This window comes from Periophthalmus magnuspinnatus, chromosome 9 (genome assembly GCF_009829125.3).
Source record: "Periophthalmus magnuspinnatus isolate fPerMag1 chromosome 9, fPerMag1.2.pri, whole genome shotgun sequence".
NCBI lineage: Eukaryota > Metazoa > Chordata > Actinopteri > Gobiiformes > Gobiidae > Periophthalmus > Periophthalmus magnuspinnatus.
The window spans coordinates 29,084,715-29,103,864 of NC_047134.1; the positions used below are offsets into that span (position 1 = coordinate 29,084,715).

At 35.6% G+C, this 19,150-nt stretch overlaps 1 protein-coding gene across 1 annotated transcript; it reads left to right on the forward strand.

The window, feature by feature from the left end:
• The first annotated feature begins 7,619 nt into the window (after positions 1-7,619).
• Positions 7,620-18,678, forward strand: tspan36 (tetraspanin 36). Its single transcript, XM_033973291.2, has 7 exons — positions 7,620-7,864; positions 13,423-13,614; positions 13,940-14,014; positions 15,744-15,839; positions 16,135-16,281; positions 17,355-17,438; positions 18,398-18,678. The coding sequence occupies exons 1-7, from the start codon at positions 7,805-7,807 to the stop codon at positions 18,476-18,478; spliced, it is 735 nt and encodes a 244-aa protein (XP_033829182.1). The 5' UTR covers positions 7,620-7,804; the 3' UTR covers positions 18,479-18,678.
• Positions 18,679-19,150: the final 472 nt, after the last annotated feature.

Here is a 19,150-nt window from a genome sequence, read left to right on the forward strand (position 1 = left end):
CACTCAAGATCTCATCTTATGATGCATACTTTAAAATTAGCTCTTAATCTTAAACCCTGTTGTATGTAAACGATTAGTAGCAGTCAAATAAACACATTGTGTGTTTATTTGTGTGCCCATTGGAGCCCAAATCACTTTTTTTGAACCTGCTGTAAGAAGACATTCTAACCTTGGATCTTTTTTTTTTTTTTTTTTTTTTTTTTTATGTCATTTGAACACTCTAACTTTAAATTAATCTTCTGAGATACTTTTTTGCTGTTTACATAATTTTTGGGGATATTTAGAACAATGTAAACGAAAGACTACTTTTCCCATTGAAGCTCATACAGAATCTTGCTGTAAATGTCATATATGAAACTATAGGAGACTTTGTGCGTATACCAACATATGTTCTTTTTATAATCATTTAAAATAAAATGCTCTGAGCCTTTTGATAATGACAATAATGATTTATTTGATGTATAGAGCTTTTTGGGCACTCAAAGACAATTTACATTGCAATATTCTTTCAACCCACACTCTGGTGGCAAGATACTTTTGTACTAACAGCAGCCCTGTGGCAGACTGATGGAAGTGAGTAGTAAGTGTGGTGAAATGTCTTGCCTAAGGACATAATGACAATATGCACTAGAACTACTGCTGCCTCCACTGTGACACCTGTAGTCACCTGTAGTACTAACAAGGCCCAACCCTGCTTAGCTTCTGAAATAAAATGAGATTGAGATCATATTTCTGATCATACATTTCATACTTCTGTTGTTGGCTCTGCATATGTTTTAATTTTTTAATTTTTTATTTTTATTTAACCTTTATTTAACCAGGAAGGTCCCATTGAGATTAAAAACCTCTTTTTCAAGGGAGTCCTGGCCAAGAGGCAGCACATTACAAAAACAAGTACATACAAACAAACAATGTTAAAATTGCATAGGTCATGAGAAACAGTTGCACATAATCGAGGCAGTCTGTAAGGCTTTGAGTTTAGTTTTAAAAACATTTAAGGACAACAGTTCAGTCAGTTTCCAGTCTTTCTGCAGCAAGTTCCAAGTAAAAGGTGCAGAGTGAACAAAGGCTTTCTTCCCCAGCTCTGTGCGGGCAAAAGGAACAGACAGCAACAACTGATCATTTGATCGCAAGGACTAAGAGCCACTATTTTTCCTTGTGATCAAAGTACAAATATAAGGAGGCAGCAATCCAAGTATGGCTTTGTAAATAAAAGTGTACCAATGCCCCTGCCTTCTAGTGGTCAGAGAGGGCCATTCTTCTCTTAAGTACAAGTCACAGTGATGGGTCATAGATCCACAGTTGGTAATAAACCTCAGGAAAGCATGATACATTGTGTCCAACATTAGAAGACATGAAGAAGAAGCATTCATATACAGAACCTCGGTGGTACAATTACCTCATCAAAAATAAATGTTTCCCAAAAAAATACAGCCTTACACACTTTCTAGACACTAATTCCAGAGCGACTTACCTATGCAAACTAAACTGTAAAGGTTTTTTGACATAATGAAATAGTATGACATTTTCCACGTAGTATAGTGTATGGATGAGCAGGTTTAGGACTTATGCGTCTGATAGTGTGTCTCTGCTGTTCTTAAAAAATACATGGTGTTTAAGTCAAATACTGTCTCTCACTGTTCTGTGGAATTCCTGTAGTTGCACTCACCCAGATACATCTGATGTCATGGAGCCCTGAGGGGAGGGGCTAGTGCCAATTTCCACCAATGCAAAATTACATGCATTTCACTATATAAGATAAGGTACTTCATCATTGAAAAATTATGCTAGGACACTAATTTGACAACAGAGGGTTCAGAAAATATACAGAGATATTACAAGTTTTATACTCTGTATGAGGGTAGGTTGTAAAATAGTGACTGTAATGGAAGTCAGTGGGGAATTACATGCATTTCCACCGCTGCCCATATAAGGCATTATCATCCAAAAAATATGTCAGAATTTGCAGCCAGAGATTTAGAAAATATATACTGTAGAACTTAGATACTGCATGCTTTACACTTTGTACAATGACAGGTTGAAAACTAGTGATTATAATGGAAGTCAGTGGACAAAAGTCAAAAATGTGCCTGTGATAGAAGGTTAAACACTGAACAAAGAACTGTACATCTTATTGTACATTTTATTGTCTCAAGGACTCATATTGTATCCTGTTTTCCTGTTTGGTCTTGTGTTTATGACAATTGTATGTTATAATGTTTACAAGAGCATGTGGTTGATGTTTGTATTATTAAAAGCAGGCAGAATAAATGCTATTGATATGTTTTTAAAAATAATAATAATAAAAATATACTTTGAAGCAAATTGCACTGATCATGTGTCATACTTTGGACTTTCTGTTTTGATGTTTCTTAAAACACAAAAATACTGTTTAATCCTTTCAGAAATACCTTTTGAGAGAATATGATGCTTACAAGTATTTGTTAAGCTTCTGAAATGGGTTTAGAGGCAGGGAGTATATTCTTTCATTTCATTTTTCATTTTTTTATATATAATTATACTTCTCTGAATAGTTTTCAGACACACTTTCACTCTGGAGTATAATATATTGTGCAATCTGAGAATACTCAAACTTGTTTAATCTTCCTACAGTGGCTTTATGCTGGCAATACATATTTACATATTTGCTTTGTTTGCACTGCTCCTTCAGATGTGTCTCTCATTTTTGTGGTCTATTCTATGAAAATACTACTTTTTTTTTTCTTCTTACTACTACTTTCCCCAAATACCTTTTCCACTTATGTAATTTATTGGACATTTGTACTGCTGCATACATATACTACATAATTTGTACTTCTACCACTTTAGTAATGATAGTTTGAAGTAGTGGTAACTCAAACGTGAGTACAATTTTTGGCTATTCTGTCAACCTACCGTAAATAACTTTTTTATTGTTTTTTGCACTTTTTCTCCCTGCAGTTTCATGAAATATACCGGTACATAAAATTCATTTTAATGAAAACTCACACCAACAACTAAAATATCTGAATGTCCAAAATATCTTATTATAAACCACAACACTTCCATACCATCTATAGTTATACTTTCTAACCAGCAGTGACCTTTAACACACTTAATCACTCTGCATTATGAACATCCCAGGTCAGATCCCTTAAAATATTATCTTTGGACAACCATCAAGTTTGGTGACACTTTCATAGAATAAAATGGAATTTCAAGTAAGCTAATATTAAAGTAGGTAAACGTGGGTGCATTTAATAATATCGTTTGTGTATGTGCCAAAACAGAACTACGCTTCGCATGACCTATGTATGAGGAAGAGAAACTTGTGTCCAGTCATGAAAACAGGAAGTGCGGGCCACATGCTTCCCGTAATAAAGACAATGATTCCCTTTATAGAGGGCTCTGCTATCTGAATTGTATCACAACTCCACTGCATCAAGGCCAAACTTCTATAGCAGTGTAGTGACACCAAGAATCCTTTAGAGGGCACACTGACATTAAGTTCACTCCCACATCCTACACAAAGTTTGGTGCATGTTTATTATATACACAGAATTGCAAGCCTAGTTGGTCTTTTGGTATAAACAGTGTTGATTAATTGGTTTTAAAAATACCAACCATGAATATTTGCTCATCATTAAGAGCGGTAAAAGAAGAACACATACAAATCAGTACTTTTATAAAAGCACTGTAGCTTTAAAGTGCAATTTATAACTTTTTCTAGTTATTGTTTTGCCTAGAAACTTCCACATCTTGCATTTATTCAGTTATAGGATTTTTTTTGTACTGAAAAACAAAAGATGCATTGTGCAGTAGCGTTATCGCGTTTCAACTGACTTGTTACTTAGCCTAATATAACCACCTGCTTGCCTACCAGGTGACAGATAAATGTAATGCCATACTGTGGAACTTTCATGGCAAAGCAGTAGCCTCCAGGAAACAGGCAGGCAGCATTACCTAAGAAAAATTACATAGTGCACCTTTAACCATGACCAAAACTATTCTTATCGAATTGTCATAAAAAAAATAGATGTTGTATAGTTAAAACTGATGTGTTATCTTTAAAATTGCACGTGAATATAAGACATGTTTTTATTATTTACTAGCTATTGTATACGCCTGTTCTGCCATGGGGTCGTGTGATAGAAGATACATGTGTTCATATGAGATAACGTGCACCATCCATCTGGCTTAGGTAATGGCTGTTAGACGATGGGATGATCTGTGTTATAATGTTTCCTCATCACAAACATACATGGAGTTGTGCTTTGCTTCATTCACACAAATCCTGCATATTTAGGTGTTTTTTTCTCAAACGAATATACATAAAAACACCCTTCGTCCTTGTGATGTCATTAAGTGGTAATACAGGAAATGCTCCACTGTGTTTTTAAACTCCATACATCGTCACTAGAATCATGTGATCATTTCAGTCCGAAGTTACAGCTATTGTTTTACCCTCATTGAAATTGCTTCACTCCTTGGTGCAACAGCAGATATAAGAGACTTTCTATTGACACTGGCTGTACAAAAGGTAAAACTAAAAGCAACAATGTAAGGTTATCTTAGAGTACTGAAGAAAGTAAAGCACTTCAGTTGAGGTTAAAGTAACTAAAAGTACCACTTAACCCTATAATGCCTGACCCCAGAAATAATGGACAGAAAATTCTGATTTCTTGAATCTGGGACCTTTATTTGACTCTTTCAAAGAATCTGAAATAAAAATGACAAAAAATTATTTGCAAATAGGTTTTTTCATTTGTATCATAACTGATACATTGGGCATTACATGCAGTTCTGGCGGTACAGCAAAAACATCAGTCTCTTTAGTCCCCTTTCTTCTTTTCTCTTTTATTATGAACAGTGGTAAGCATGAAAACAGCACCTAAGGCTGTAAAGAACATTGGCCTCTTATATTTTCAAACTGCTTCCTTTTCCAGTAACTTTTTCTTGTATTATGAACAGTAATAGGCATGAAAACACCAGTTTAGGCAATCTAACAAGAGCATCGGCCTCTTATTTTTTTCAAATTGCTACCTTTTCCAGTAACTTTCTTTTATTGTGACAAGTGATAATAACGAAAACAGCCGTTAAAGTGATAACAAGAACATCAGACTCTTAATTTTTTTATAACTGTGACTGTTTTCGGTGACTTTTTCTTTTATTATGCCATGTGGTAATCATGGAAACAGTTCCTGTCCTTGTTCAGGCAGAGATGGACATTGCATTTTCCACAGCGCACATGGGAAAAGTGTCCTGTGCAGTGCTTGCACCTTTGTCGCTTTTCCCAGGATGGGAAGTGGTCGACGATATCCCTTCTCACATCCGGTGGCACACTGGTTGATCGCCACCTCCTCTGTGATGGTGGTGTTGGTGATTGTGCTGGTGGGGAGTGCAGTGGAGGGCATACTGGTGGAGAAGAGAGTGGTCTGCCAACCCTGACTTTTGCTTTTCTTGCACTTATGAGGGAAAAGCCAACTGATGCCTGAAATCTTCTCAGGGGCATGGTGTTTTTTCTCTAGGTGCAGTGCCTTCAGGTCTTGTCGGTACAGGGACCAAGCATTGATGAGTGCAATTGTGGCACTATGCCACCAGATATACAAGTACCATCTTCTGGTTTTGAAGCTGTATTTGTATAGGGCAGACAGCATATCCAAAAGATCCACACCCCCCATGAATCTATTATAGGTTTCCACGATGGATGGTCTGGGAACCATGACATATTGTTTGGTCTTCCGATCCTAGATCCTCTTACATTGGGCATCTGAACCAAACCCATGAACATGTACATGCCAAGGCCCTGCTCAATTTCTTTGACATTTGTGTTGACTGATTTCCCTTCCTTCTGCACACTGAAAAGGTTTGTTTGATCTGCAACCAGCTGTATCATGTCATCAGTGACAAACTGTTTGAAATACATGTAAGGTATAAACTCACTCCTTTCTTCGATGCCTTCATCAGCACTCTCAATAAATGGAACATCTGGAGGGTCAAATTGTTCCTTTCTCCACCTGTACTCCTTCGTTTTCACTTTATTATTTGCAGATTTATTTGTTCTTTTGGCCTGTGTTACTGTTGGACCTCCTTCTTCTGTGTTAATCTGGTCATGACTGCTTTCAACGTCAGCATCTGTATGTGCCTTTCTCTTCTTTTTTCTTTTCACTTTCCTTCTATCACACTGTTTTGTTGCCTGTGACATTGTAAGACCTTCTTCTTCCTCTTCAAGCCCACCATCTAGAGTTTTATCATCCTCATTGCTACTATCAGTACTAGAGTTTTCTTCATCATAGTCTGCATTAGGAGTCCAATCTTTATCCAACACTTCATCGTCTGCAGACATCAACTCCTTTATGTCGCTTGAATTGCCATCAAGAAAGCATAGGACATCTTCAACACTGTACCGTTTAGCCATCTAAAGTAAGAAATGTAGGTTTATCAATTTTCGATTGCAATTATTTGTTGTAAATATAACATTTCAGTCTGAAATTTGTGTAATTGATTGATAAAAACATTTTTATGATACAAAATCATCAATATAATGCATATTGCACCAAGAAAAGAAAAATAATGCTAATTGAGGGATTTACTGCCAAATTCCCCTTTTTACCTGTAGTATCAAATTTGAACACAAATTTTATACACAATTTTACTACATACTAAAATGCAAAAAAATATGTAATTATAACTTGCTTCAACAGATTAAGTGTTCATGTTAGAATATTACTAAAAGTTTCAAAGAAAATGTCACTGGAAAATTGAAAAAATCACAATTTTCTTTACCTTGATCCAGTGAGTTGGGAACTACCTGAAGGCGGCCATCTTGGATTGTCCCATGCACTGTGTTATAATTGTTGTAGTGATAAAGCTATCCACCAGGGGGTAGAAAACATGTATCAGATGGGATACAAGAGGGTTTTGAGTGAAGTTTTTTACCATAAGGTAATGCACTAGGTCTCAGAAATTCTTGTATCAAATTTGATGCATTTGGCATTATAGGGTTTTAATTACATCACAAGGTGAAATGGAACCTTTTGAGCTTCGAGGATGAACACAGCCTGATAACCCAGGAATTCATAATATTCAAACTCTGAAAATAACTAGGATGATTTCATTTTTGAATACATTTACATTGTTCTGCAGGTGCGCCTAACCTGATCTAACTGCTGTGTGTGATAAGGGCTAAAGTTTTACCTGTGAGAGTTTATGATGAAATAAAACCATTAGTCCAACTATTTAGCCTACTCAAAAGGCTGACTTACATTAAAACTACACTAAAATATTTTCTTGCCATAAGTAGACATATACACCTACACACTGTAGAGGTGATAGGAGTAGCTGGAGTAGCTGTTTAGTTTCTCCAATGTAACGCTCACTGCACTCTTCACTACACTGACTGAAGTAGACTACATTACTTTGTTTATGTCGCGGTATTTTGTCCTTAGGATGAACCAGTTTTTGTCTTAAAGTGTTTGTAGGTTTGAAAAAGACAGGAATCTCATACTGTATGACGTAAGCACGTGTCAAAGGTCAGCGTCGTAACGTGCGTAACGCGCGCGAGGCCAAGTAGGGGGCGTAAACGCTGGCTGCTGTGTGGGACCTGTTTTATCACATCGCTGCTTTCTTTCTTCCGCACACGAATCATGTGACTGTGTGTGATCACCGCAGACTGACAGACTGAGAGAACTTGTGACCAGCCCTCGCAGCTGCACAGGCGCTTTTAGCATCTCGACTCGGCTTAAAGAGACACTTAAGTGGACCAACGCAGCTAAACATCCTCTTTTTCATCTCTTCCATCTCCACTGCTGCTCAAAACAACAAGATGGACTGCGGGATTATCACGTCCAAAACCGTGCTCCTCTTCCTCAGCTTGATATTTTGGGTCAGTAGATTTATGCCTTCTATATGCCCTGTCCTTATGTGTGTTATTATATAATTATTGTTGACTGTGGAACCAGTAAAGTTTAAAGTCTTTCAAAAAAAAAAATAATAATAGAGTGAATGTTTCTGATCTTATGTATCTGACAAAGCAAACAGTTTAACAGCATCTATACTGGTCGAATGCAGCTTTTGTTTAAAAGACAAAAGCATTTTACTAAAGGGAAAAAAGAGGTTAAGAAATGGTCAGACAGTCTGGGATCATTCCAATGTGGCAACTACTCAGAAACAGCAGGCTATATCAAATCATATTAAGTAAATATGTCCCATTGAATAACCAAAACTTGGATGATAGAAGTTTCACAACCCATTGCTGTTGTTCCTACTTGCCTGCTTTCCAGAATTGGGTTAGGAGTTATTTGGATATTGCATAGGCCCTGGAAACAAACGTCAGGATCTATTTTAATTTTAAATACACATAAATCAATGTTAAGCGTTATAATCATATGTCCTACTTCTAGCTTCCTCATTTTGCTTTATGTATTTCAGATGCATTTCCAGTAAGCCCACCTCCCACCCCATAGTGTTAGAATTCACACTAATGCTGACTCATAGATGAGACAGAACTACCTCTGATTCACTCTGCGGATGTGTGTGGAGAGAGAGAATTCTTGGCGTTTTATCAAAATTTGGACATCAACCAATTTATCATGTCCTTTTCTATTTGACTCGGTTTGCTAACACTGATTTCCCCTGTTTACACGAGAAAATTGGCTTCAAGAAGGAGCCCGCGGCCAGTCATGTAATTGCGTTAGAAAGTGAGAGAGAAGCAGGCCTGTCTCTGCTCATTTGCAAGGAAAAACTGTAACAGGCAGAACACACACGGTTGTTTTCCTGTGGTTAAATATGTACTTTGTTTTATAGTCCTTCAGTGACCTCACCTCTCAGTCTATTTTATTAACTTTTATTGACCAATAGCATGAAGTGATAAGATAAAATTGGATAAAAGATGAGAGTTGTGCAAAAAAGAGACTGTCCACTTTGATAAATTTGAAGAACAGGATTAAAGACACTTTATTATTCTATTTAATGTCACAATTTCTGATAATGAACTACCATATGTTGTTACTTCCTGAAAAACATATCTGAAGTTGTGTTTTGTTTCATTCACACATGTTTGAGTAAACCTTTATTATACCTTAGCGATTAACAACTTCAGGGCTGGAATTATCCAAATGATTCTAGTGAAGGTGTATAGAGTTTAAAAACACTGTGGAGGACTTCCTGTATTACCACATGACTTCATAAGGTGGAACAGAGTGTTTTACTGTTTGAGAAAAGAATTCGGCTTAAATATGCAGGTTTGTGTGTTAAATATGTGCGAATGAAACAAAACATGTTTGTGATGAGGAAACAGCATTATAACATAGAAAATAGTGTAATATGGGCCCTTTAAGTGTAGAAATAAGAGAAACACATTTTATTTAGAGTCGCAAAATAAACAGACCTCATGATTCAGATCACGTTTTGAAAATTTGACAATGCCTGTTTGAAATCAAGATTGAAACGACGCTAGTACTACATTATCGTACTAGATGGAATTTCCACAGTCATAGATACACTTCCCCAATCATACTTTAAAGAACTAGTAGAATTCATATAACATTTGTCTAATAACAGTGTTGTTTTGTATGTATAAAAAGCACACATTATCAAGCATTTTTCAGTCAAATTTGAAGTATGTTGTTGGTGGATTTTAACCTAAGCTAAAAGCTAAAGTTTGTAAGGTTAACTTCTTGGCCTCTGAGAACTACACTGTCCCGTTCTCTTTAACAGCCTATTCCGAGTATAAATCAAATAGTTGTGGTTTTCTCCATTGAGTTGATACTGATGTGACCCTGCTGATGTAAGGGCACCTGTTTGTAGAGTGCCTTATGACTCACTCTCCTAATCACTCCACAGTCACGGGATCCTTCTAGTCCAGTCCCTGCCCCCCTTTCTACCACTTGTTCGTAATCGCTCAAAAAATCTCATCTTATTCCAGAGAAACAGAACAAAGGACCTTACACAGTCTATAGTAGCTCTATGAAGAATGTCAGGAATGATTGGCTAAAGGGGGATATAGTGCAACTGTATGACAACGCAATATTTTTAAGTTCATATGTCTGGGTAGACTAATCATTTCACAATTCTTTTTTTTTTCTTTTTTAATTTGGGGAAGTTTATAATTTACTTCCTGGTTGAACATAGGCTGTAAATATGACATGCATAACCATAACTGTTACCTAGCATTCACAGGTGCCAAACCTGTCTAAATTGCGCAATAGTTATAAACAGACTAACAAGAATCAATTTCAACACCTTTATTTTGTTAAATGAAGGTTTAAACTGTCAGAAAAATGTGCATAAATTGTCCCTACATTGTGGATGGGATTTTTGTTATTGATAACTTAAATAGGGTATTCTGTTTAACAACTCACTTCTACTTCCTTTATTTTTGTACTTTTCTGTACTTTTCTATTTTTGTACTTTTCTTTTTTTTCTTAACTGGTGTGAAACTACGATAAACGTTTAGCACAGTCACTATCTCATAAAACCAAGTTGTAATTAGAAAAAACATATGCACTTAGACCTCAGTTGAGTGATTCATTGTTATGGTTGGATACGCACCAACAATGACATCATCATATCATGTGCTTTGGCTTCAGAGTTCTCCTATATATTTTTAGACTTTTATAATTTGGGTTTCAGGTAAAATAAGTAATTCATAATAGTGATTAGTTAAGGATTAAACATACCATATCATCAGTGCTTGAATATAAACTCCTGCTTTCCAAAAGTGAAAGTGTGACCTAATCTCATCATAGCACAATATAAAAAGTCAAAGTAACCAGTTGCCCTAAGTGCAATTATTAAAGGTGCACTGTGTAACATTTCTGCAGTACGATTCTGCCAATTGCTTATCTCCATGGAAATGTTATTGCTTTTTTCTAGAATGTTATACAGTATTTTTCTGCTCAACAGTATACCGTGAAAAACATGAATTCTTAGTGTAAGCTGGGTCACCTCTCCATAGAGTTTAGATAAATGCTTAATGCCGTACTGTGGGGCATTACAGACAAAGCGATAACATCTCAATGGAGAAAACCAAGTGATGGACCCAACCCACCCTACCCAAAAAGTTTCCCTTTAAAAATGTGCCCCTTTATCTGATCTGGAATTATTGAAAAACAAAATGTGAAAAGTACCTGGGGAACAATATATTACCTTGACATTTAAAAATCCAGCTCCACTGCATTCCATTCTTGTAGCGCTTGTTCAGATCGGAGCTGCATCAGTGACAGCTCAACAACAAAACACAGACATCCCATGCCTGTTAGTTCAGGGCTCTTTAACCTTGTTTTTGCATAGGCTTAAAGGTGCTGTTCCAGATTTTGACTTGACTTAAAAACATGAAAGAATTGTTTGCAGTGGTTCAGAGTTATTCCTCAATTACCATATACATTCCAAGCATCCTAATTACTCACCGCAGTAAGTGTGTAAGAGTTTATTTTGACCTGAAGAGCTGCTTATACAATATATCTATACAGGGGCAAGACACAATTGGTCCAAATACATGAACAAAATGTGGAAATATAAAAACCGTTTGGGGAGCTACTTCAGAAATGTCATTGTATTAGCCTAAAACTGGCCCAGGGGAATACAAGTATACAATTTCAAGTATTCAGAGTAGTTTAGCTTCCAGTACTTGGGTTTGTCACTGACTCAATAACAGCAATACACAACATGAACTTCTCCTTTGACATCGTAGACCAACATTATTTAGACAGAATTGTAAATATTTCAAAATACAAAATATATAAACTATGATTCAATATTTATCATAATATCTCCTTCTTTTCTTTATAAACCTTTTAGTGTATTAATTTTTAATAAGGGTAATGCAGTGGGACCAGTTTAAGTGCAAGTGGAAAGTTCCTTGTCTTTCCAGTGTTGCCATAACAAATATCTCCCTTGATAATGTCTTTCACAGCAGAAACTATGTTAGTAATATAATACCGCAGGATAAACATGATTTATTATTGTGTTAAAATCATTGTCCCTGCAAGTGTGTTTTAGCTTAAAGCCATAGTATGTAACTTTCATTTCTCCAAAAATAGACTTAAATAAAAGTATGTTATTTCATTATTATTGCACTGAAAAACACACACGTCCTTACTCTGAGGAGGCTTGCATTTCCACAAAACCAACTCCTATTTGGCCTGGACAAGGGCAAGGGTTTGTTTCCATGGAAATGTTGTTCCTTTAGCTATAATACTCTATAGCACATGTGTCAAACTCAAGGCCCGGGGGCCAAATGCGGCCCACCACGTCATTTTATGTGGCCAGCGAGAAGGTATATTAAAAGGCATGACTGTCATTTTACAATAAGTCTATACTGCTTTAATGTTTGCACTGACAATAAGCTAATGAGATTTTCCCAGCAAGTGGAACTGAGAAATATTTGCAAATAATCATCACAAAATGTTCATGAAGAGGAAAATTGTTGGCATGGAAGGAAGTTTGGAGGAAGAAAGGTGAAGGCGAATACAAGTTTGTGCTTTGAGGAGAAAAAAACTGTATGTTTTTTGTGTTATGAGGCGGGGTCGGTACAATCTACGCTGACATTTTGACACCAAACATGGAGCTAAGTATGCAAAAGTTAGCCTTCAAGAAAAACAACAAATTGTCCAATAATTAAAAGGCTGTAAAAGGCCGTATTTGAAGCAGAGCTGAAGGTCTGTTAGCAGGTGTGTCCCGACCAGATATACACTTTTAAAAATGTCAGTTTATCACAGAAACCGTTATTTAACAAGTTAGAAAGTAATTACATTTATTTTACATGACATTCGGTTACATTTAGTGATATTTACACTGCTGCACAGTTACATCTGGCCCTTGATGGCGGCCATTTTGCTGATGTGGCCCTCGGTGAAAATGAGTTTAACGCCCCTGCTCTATAGTATGGCATATAATGTATCTGTCCCCATTGAGAATGTTCAAAGTATGGTTTTAATTTTCTATTTTCATGGAATCATGCAGGTGACGTGCCACCTCCAGAAAGTTATGTACTATCACTTTAAATGTCCTGTATTATGTGAAATTGACTCTTGTGAGCTTTTAGCCATGTTATAATCTCATTACCTCCTGAAAACATACCTATGTGTTTTGTTTCATTCACAAATGTTTGAGTAATCATTTATTATTAGTCTGTCTACATGTCCAAAGCTCAAAATGCTCTGTTCCACCTTGTGATGTCATGCAGTGGTAGCTTTCATGTTACAGGATACCATCACAATTTTTATTGAACTCTTAGTTCTTAGAGGAAACAACTTTATAGATCAGAAAATAGTGTAATGTGGGTCATTCAAGATTAAGTGTAGAGTTAAGGTAATCTTCCTTAAGAGGCTTAATTACCGTATATATGCTAAAGTTGTTGATGTTATGAAATGTAAAAGACATATAGGTAGGTCCTGTTTCACCGTCCTATTTATGCTAAGAATGTGATGTTTCGTTTTCCAGGCTGCTGGAGCGTTTATGGCCTATGTTGGATCATATGTGTTCAAAACGTATGACAACTTTGACAGTTTCATCAACGACCGTTACACCCTCATCCCCGCAGTCATCATCATCAGCATCAGTGTCGTCATGTTCATCTTTGGCATTGTGGGATGCTGCTCCACGGTCCGGGAATCCAAAGTCGGCCTTAGCTGTGTAAGTATAGAAGAACACAATACAACATAAAATATGAATTATTATTCATTTATTTATTTAGCAGAAATTTGAGGTCAGTTCATGTGCTTCAACCTGAGGATGAGTGTCATTATGGTAGAATTTGAAGCTAAAATTGCCAAAAATGATAGATATATGTTACTAATTTCTGTAAATATTTGGTCTATTGACAAAAACATAATAGCTAGTTCACATAGAAATAAAGCCACATCTAGCAAATTATTACTTTTTTTAATCTTTTGAACTTGATTTAAAATTTCAAATAGTTTATAACGCATCCTAACTGAACTGTACTTTCTACTTTCAGTTCTTCCTGATCATTATGGTGATTTTTGTGGCTGAAGTGGCAGCGTTGGTGTGCGCCTTCATTTTCAGAGGCATGGTGAGTATTGAATTATGATGAGTTAAGTTTCTGGGAGTAGGAGTTTTTCTTAAGAGCTGTCCTGATTTTGTGTCACAGTTGCACAGTAGTTAAAACATGTGATGTGCAGTTGATCTGTTTATGCTTTTGAGAGGTTTAAAAGATAGTTTAACCCTTAACCTTAAAAAAAATACTAGCGGTTAGAACATAAAAATACCCTGTTCTAATTATAACCAGTCTGAGAACATGGGAAATTTAGATCTGTGTTTGAAATGGACAGTTTATCTGTATGGGAGGCAATATTCCTAAAAATTTGCTAGTAACTTGAAGGGAGGGGTTGAGATTTCCTGCCATGAAACACAACAAAGACGACGTAGTGATAAGGACATACTGGTATTTTGTCATTTCTATCCTTTTTATCTCATAATAACACATTAAAGCTGGGGTACTGCAGTTTTTTGTTAATAAGTACACTGTAAAAGCACTATCCAATTCAACCTAAGAATATGCTAACTGTAGCGTTCTTGATGGATAATACAAAAACATTTATAATATTTTTTTTAGTAATGGTTATAAATGAGGCTCCTTGGTAAAATATAGCTTAGGCCTGTCATGATAATTACTATATCAAGTTATCATTCAATATATTATTATTATTATGTACAATCAATTTTGGAGGTCAGTATTTATCTTGGTACCATTTTAACCATATGATTCATTTAGAATAGTTTTTTGGGGATAAGTCTACTCTGATTCTAGCGTTATTGTGTCAGGACCATAAATTAATTTCAGTATTCTACTATAAGGCGTTAATAAGCAGATAACAGTATTGTTTCCAAAGCATTGTATTTCATAACTTACCTCAATGCATAATGGCTCGTAAGGTCACCTATTGCTGAACCATTGTGTGGAAAAGCTTTATTCACAATCTGTAACAATTGTGTTAGCGCAAGTTAAACAGATTACACTGGGTCTGGATCTGGTGCGATCCTCACTGTGTGTCCTCTCCTGAACTCAAGTGTAAGGAGAACTCAGAGGAAATGGCTGACTAATGATGCTCTGTTTTGGCACAAAGTTGCAGATGAAGTACAGTTCCAGGAAATGCTTGATTACACACTGGTTAGATGCTAAAACTGCAAGTACTAGATAAAAATGTACATACAGCAGAGCATTATGTGACAGAGGTTGGTATGACATGAGCATATTGTCATTCATTACATTTGCATTACTTAAGCGCTTATGTTTAAAGTGCGTCATTTAAAGTTCAAGTCTTGGAGTGTGACAGCCCTGACAAAGAAACTGTCCATTAGTCTGCTGGATCTAGCCCGAAGGCTCCTATAACGTCATCCAGAATGCAGGAGGGTGAATCGTAAACCAATTTTTGAGTCTGATTAGTCTCATTACCTCAAATATTATTACGCGTTACATTTTTTTGAAGTGCGATAATTTCCTCCACAAATAACAAAAACTCCTATCTTATTCTACATAAAAACTCTTAACCCTGTAGTTTTATTTCTGTACAACAATGTTATAATGTGATTCATGTGTTTTGTTTTGTTTTTTTGTTTTTTTTATATATTAGTTTGTATTTCAGTCTTTTTGTCAATTCTAAACATGTTGAAAATGTGAACTTCCTATTATTAAAACATTAATTCCAAAGTCCTAGGTGCAATTGCAATGCCGGCCAGAAAAATCACAATTTTGAGAATGATATGAAAAAATTCTTCTTTTGGTGTGATTTTCATTTTAGATAAACAAGGATCTGGATCGTTCTATGAATGTTGTTTTTGCAAAGTACGATGGACAGGATGCAGACTCTAAAGCAGTGGATTACCTTCAGTCACAGGTTGGTATAGTCATGTGATCACAGCCTCTCACCCACATGATTTTAATACTAAGGAATAGCTTCAATACTCAATACAGATTTTGATACCACAATGATAAAAATTAAGGTAGAATCTAATTTTTAACACTAAACAGTATTTTCTTTAGATTTACCACCACTAGTATAAGACTGCGTGGTAATGTAAAGACGTTTCTGAAATTATTTAAGAAAAGGAGGCCACATTTGCCCTGTTTATGTACAATACTTTTGACAACCCTACATTTTTGACACATGTATCTTTCTTGTGCCTTTACAGTTGCAGTGTTGTGGAGTGAAGAACTACACCAGTTGGACCAACACCACCTGGTTCTCCAGAAACAACACAGTGCCTTTGTCCTGCTGCAAACCCAACTCCACCTCATGCACTGGGAAACTGGACCAAGTAGATCTGCTCAACACAGAGGTATGTGAAGGATTAAGTAATGCTGAGAACATACTAGAGATTGACCCATATGAATGTTTAGAATCCAGGGCAGTGACGGCTGATAAATCCTGCTGATATTTGGTCGATATATAGGGCTGATTCAGATTATCTTCCCCAAAATATGTGATTTGAAATGACTACGATCACAATTACTGTTGATAAAGTGTATGGAATAATAACATCTATGGCAATGGTATTTTGCCATCTACAGCCATGTTTTACCTCAAATATGTAAAGAGGCATAGACATTGACTACGACTTGTGCTATTCCATAAAAAACAAAAACATATCCTTGACACGATTTGCCCCGTTGTATGTGAACGTGGCATAGAGCGCATAAAACATTTTGTGCAATTTTTTTTTTTGCCCTTAATTGTTCAAATGAAGCTTTATTTCTTCTGTTTAATCACATGATCATCCCAAACAAAATACCGGTCGGTGCTGGAGATAACTGCTAAAAAGTGTAAATATCAGTCAGATGTGATATATCGGTCTATCTCCAGGTTTTATACATAGTAGGACAGAAAAATATATTTTTATTTCGTAGGGACAATTGCAGCAATTGATTATTACAACCAAAAACTGTTTTATTTTTAGGAAATGTATAGTTGTTTACATTTCCTTATCAGGTATTAAGCAACAATATTAATTATATTTTTATTAATCATTAACAAATGTCTAATTTTAAACTTTAGTACGGTCTGGTTTTGTTACGGTCAACATTTAACTGAACTAAACTGTTATTATTACATTGTGACATTGGGTTAAGAGAATGAGCATTTTCTCAATATCTCTCCCACAATTTTACAACACCTATTGTTCTAGCGTCATAATAAAGCCACATTCACTTTCACTCAAGTTAGAAAGGTAAGTAAATTCACTGTTACGTAACACTAAATGAATCTTGCTCCGTAAAAATGGCATCTTGCATTGGCACAGGACTGATGTAATCCAGTCTTTGATTTTTAATTTGTCAGGAAAAGAAATGTGCAAGTGTATGTTCTTTTTCTCTTTTTAGCAGAGTTAAATGAATTTGTGCTCTATGCTTTCAGGGCTGTGAGGTGAAGCTGCTAACCCTCCTCCATGAGTCTTTGAGCTATGCCATGCTGGTCATTCTGGGATTTGCCATCGTCAAGGTAATAATAATAATAATAATGCATTTTATTTATAAGCGCCTTTCAAAACACCCAAGGACACTGTACAAGATAAAAATTAGATAAAAACATACATATACAATAAAACAGGTACTGATGCCTCTGACCATTCACAACCACACGATACCTACACAAAATTCAGAATAATTATTTTGACAATAAAAAATGCAAAGACTGTCAGATTTTCAACAATGATATGAATGAAACTTCATTCAGAAATATTCTATAAACCAAAAGTACAAATTATTTCAACTATTATTTGGGGCGACAGTAGCTCAGTTGGCAGAGCGTTGTCCAAGTTGGTAGTTCAATTCTTTTGATATAATGTCATATCCGTGTACACTGGTGTCTGAATGTGTGTGTGAATGGGGGAGTGGTTCCTTAATGTAAAGTTCTTTGAGCACCTTGAAGGTTAAAAACGATGATTTGTGTTGACTACAATGCTGGCCATATCCACGGCTACAGTGTATCACAACTTCAAAACCTACGCTGCAACATTTTATATTGTGTGGGACGTTGTACTCTCATTTCTCTATTTAAACATTCACACTTGTAGCACTTCCGTGTACAAGTTTCAAGGTCTATTAATCCAAAAAAGACTGATTAAAGATTAAATAAAGTTACCCCTACATATTTATGATACTACAATAAGCAAAAGTTACAATCTTTTATACCAATTTATTGCTCGGACCAATATTGTACATTTAGAATCGTGTTTTGTGGATAATTCTGATTTATGGTTTGGTTTCCATGTTATCATTTATTGTCTATATTTACTTCAGTAATACTGTATATCATACTTGAAAATTTGTTACGTGACAGGCCTACTGGGAGTATGACATCACATTTACATTCTGAAAACCATCAGTCAACGAGACACTGAATATTAATTTTACTGGTGTTGTTTAATTATATTTTATATTTTGTGTTTGTCATTGCAGTTCTTTGGAATGCTGAGCGTGTGTGTGATCACCTGCAGATCCAACAGCAGGAGAAATGGCTACGAGTCTCTCTACGCTTAAAGAACTCACTTCTCATCCACACAGACTTTATGTAAATACGATGTGCATTTTTAGTGATGTGTAATTATTACAGTATCTTACAATCAAGACTCCTATAAAAGATTTTTATACACAATTCTTTGCTGTGTGTTTTGTTTGATTACCTTTAAAAAAAAGTTTTCGACAATAAATCATTTTGTTCAGTATATGTTTAATAAAAATGTATTTAAAAAAAATAATAATTGCATCAGATGACATACTTCAAAAGTTGCTTAAATAGTTATAACTGTGAAATAATAAATACAAAGTTCATTGGAATAAATGAGTAAGTTTATTGGTGTCTGTGTTTTGTAAATGTTAGATTAAGGACTAAATGAATTAAACCTAGTCATTTTAGGACTGTACAAAGTGTATTTTTACCATGCTGTGTTTAGGTAGCTACACATATTAATGCTACTTTAATTGTTGCACATTTTTAATGGTTTTAGAAGCTTTAGCTGTAATATTGAACTGAATATTTTTTTGTTGTTTTTATACAAATTTAAATTGACCTGTTGTGAATGCAGAATAAAATAGAAGCACACCCAAAACATTTACTTTTCAATAACTAAAAAGTCACGACAGCCAGGCACAATAAAAGAGAATCTGAACACGCTACTTTCAACGTTTACCTGTTGTAAGATCAATTGCGCC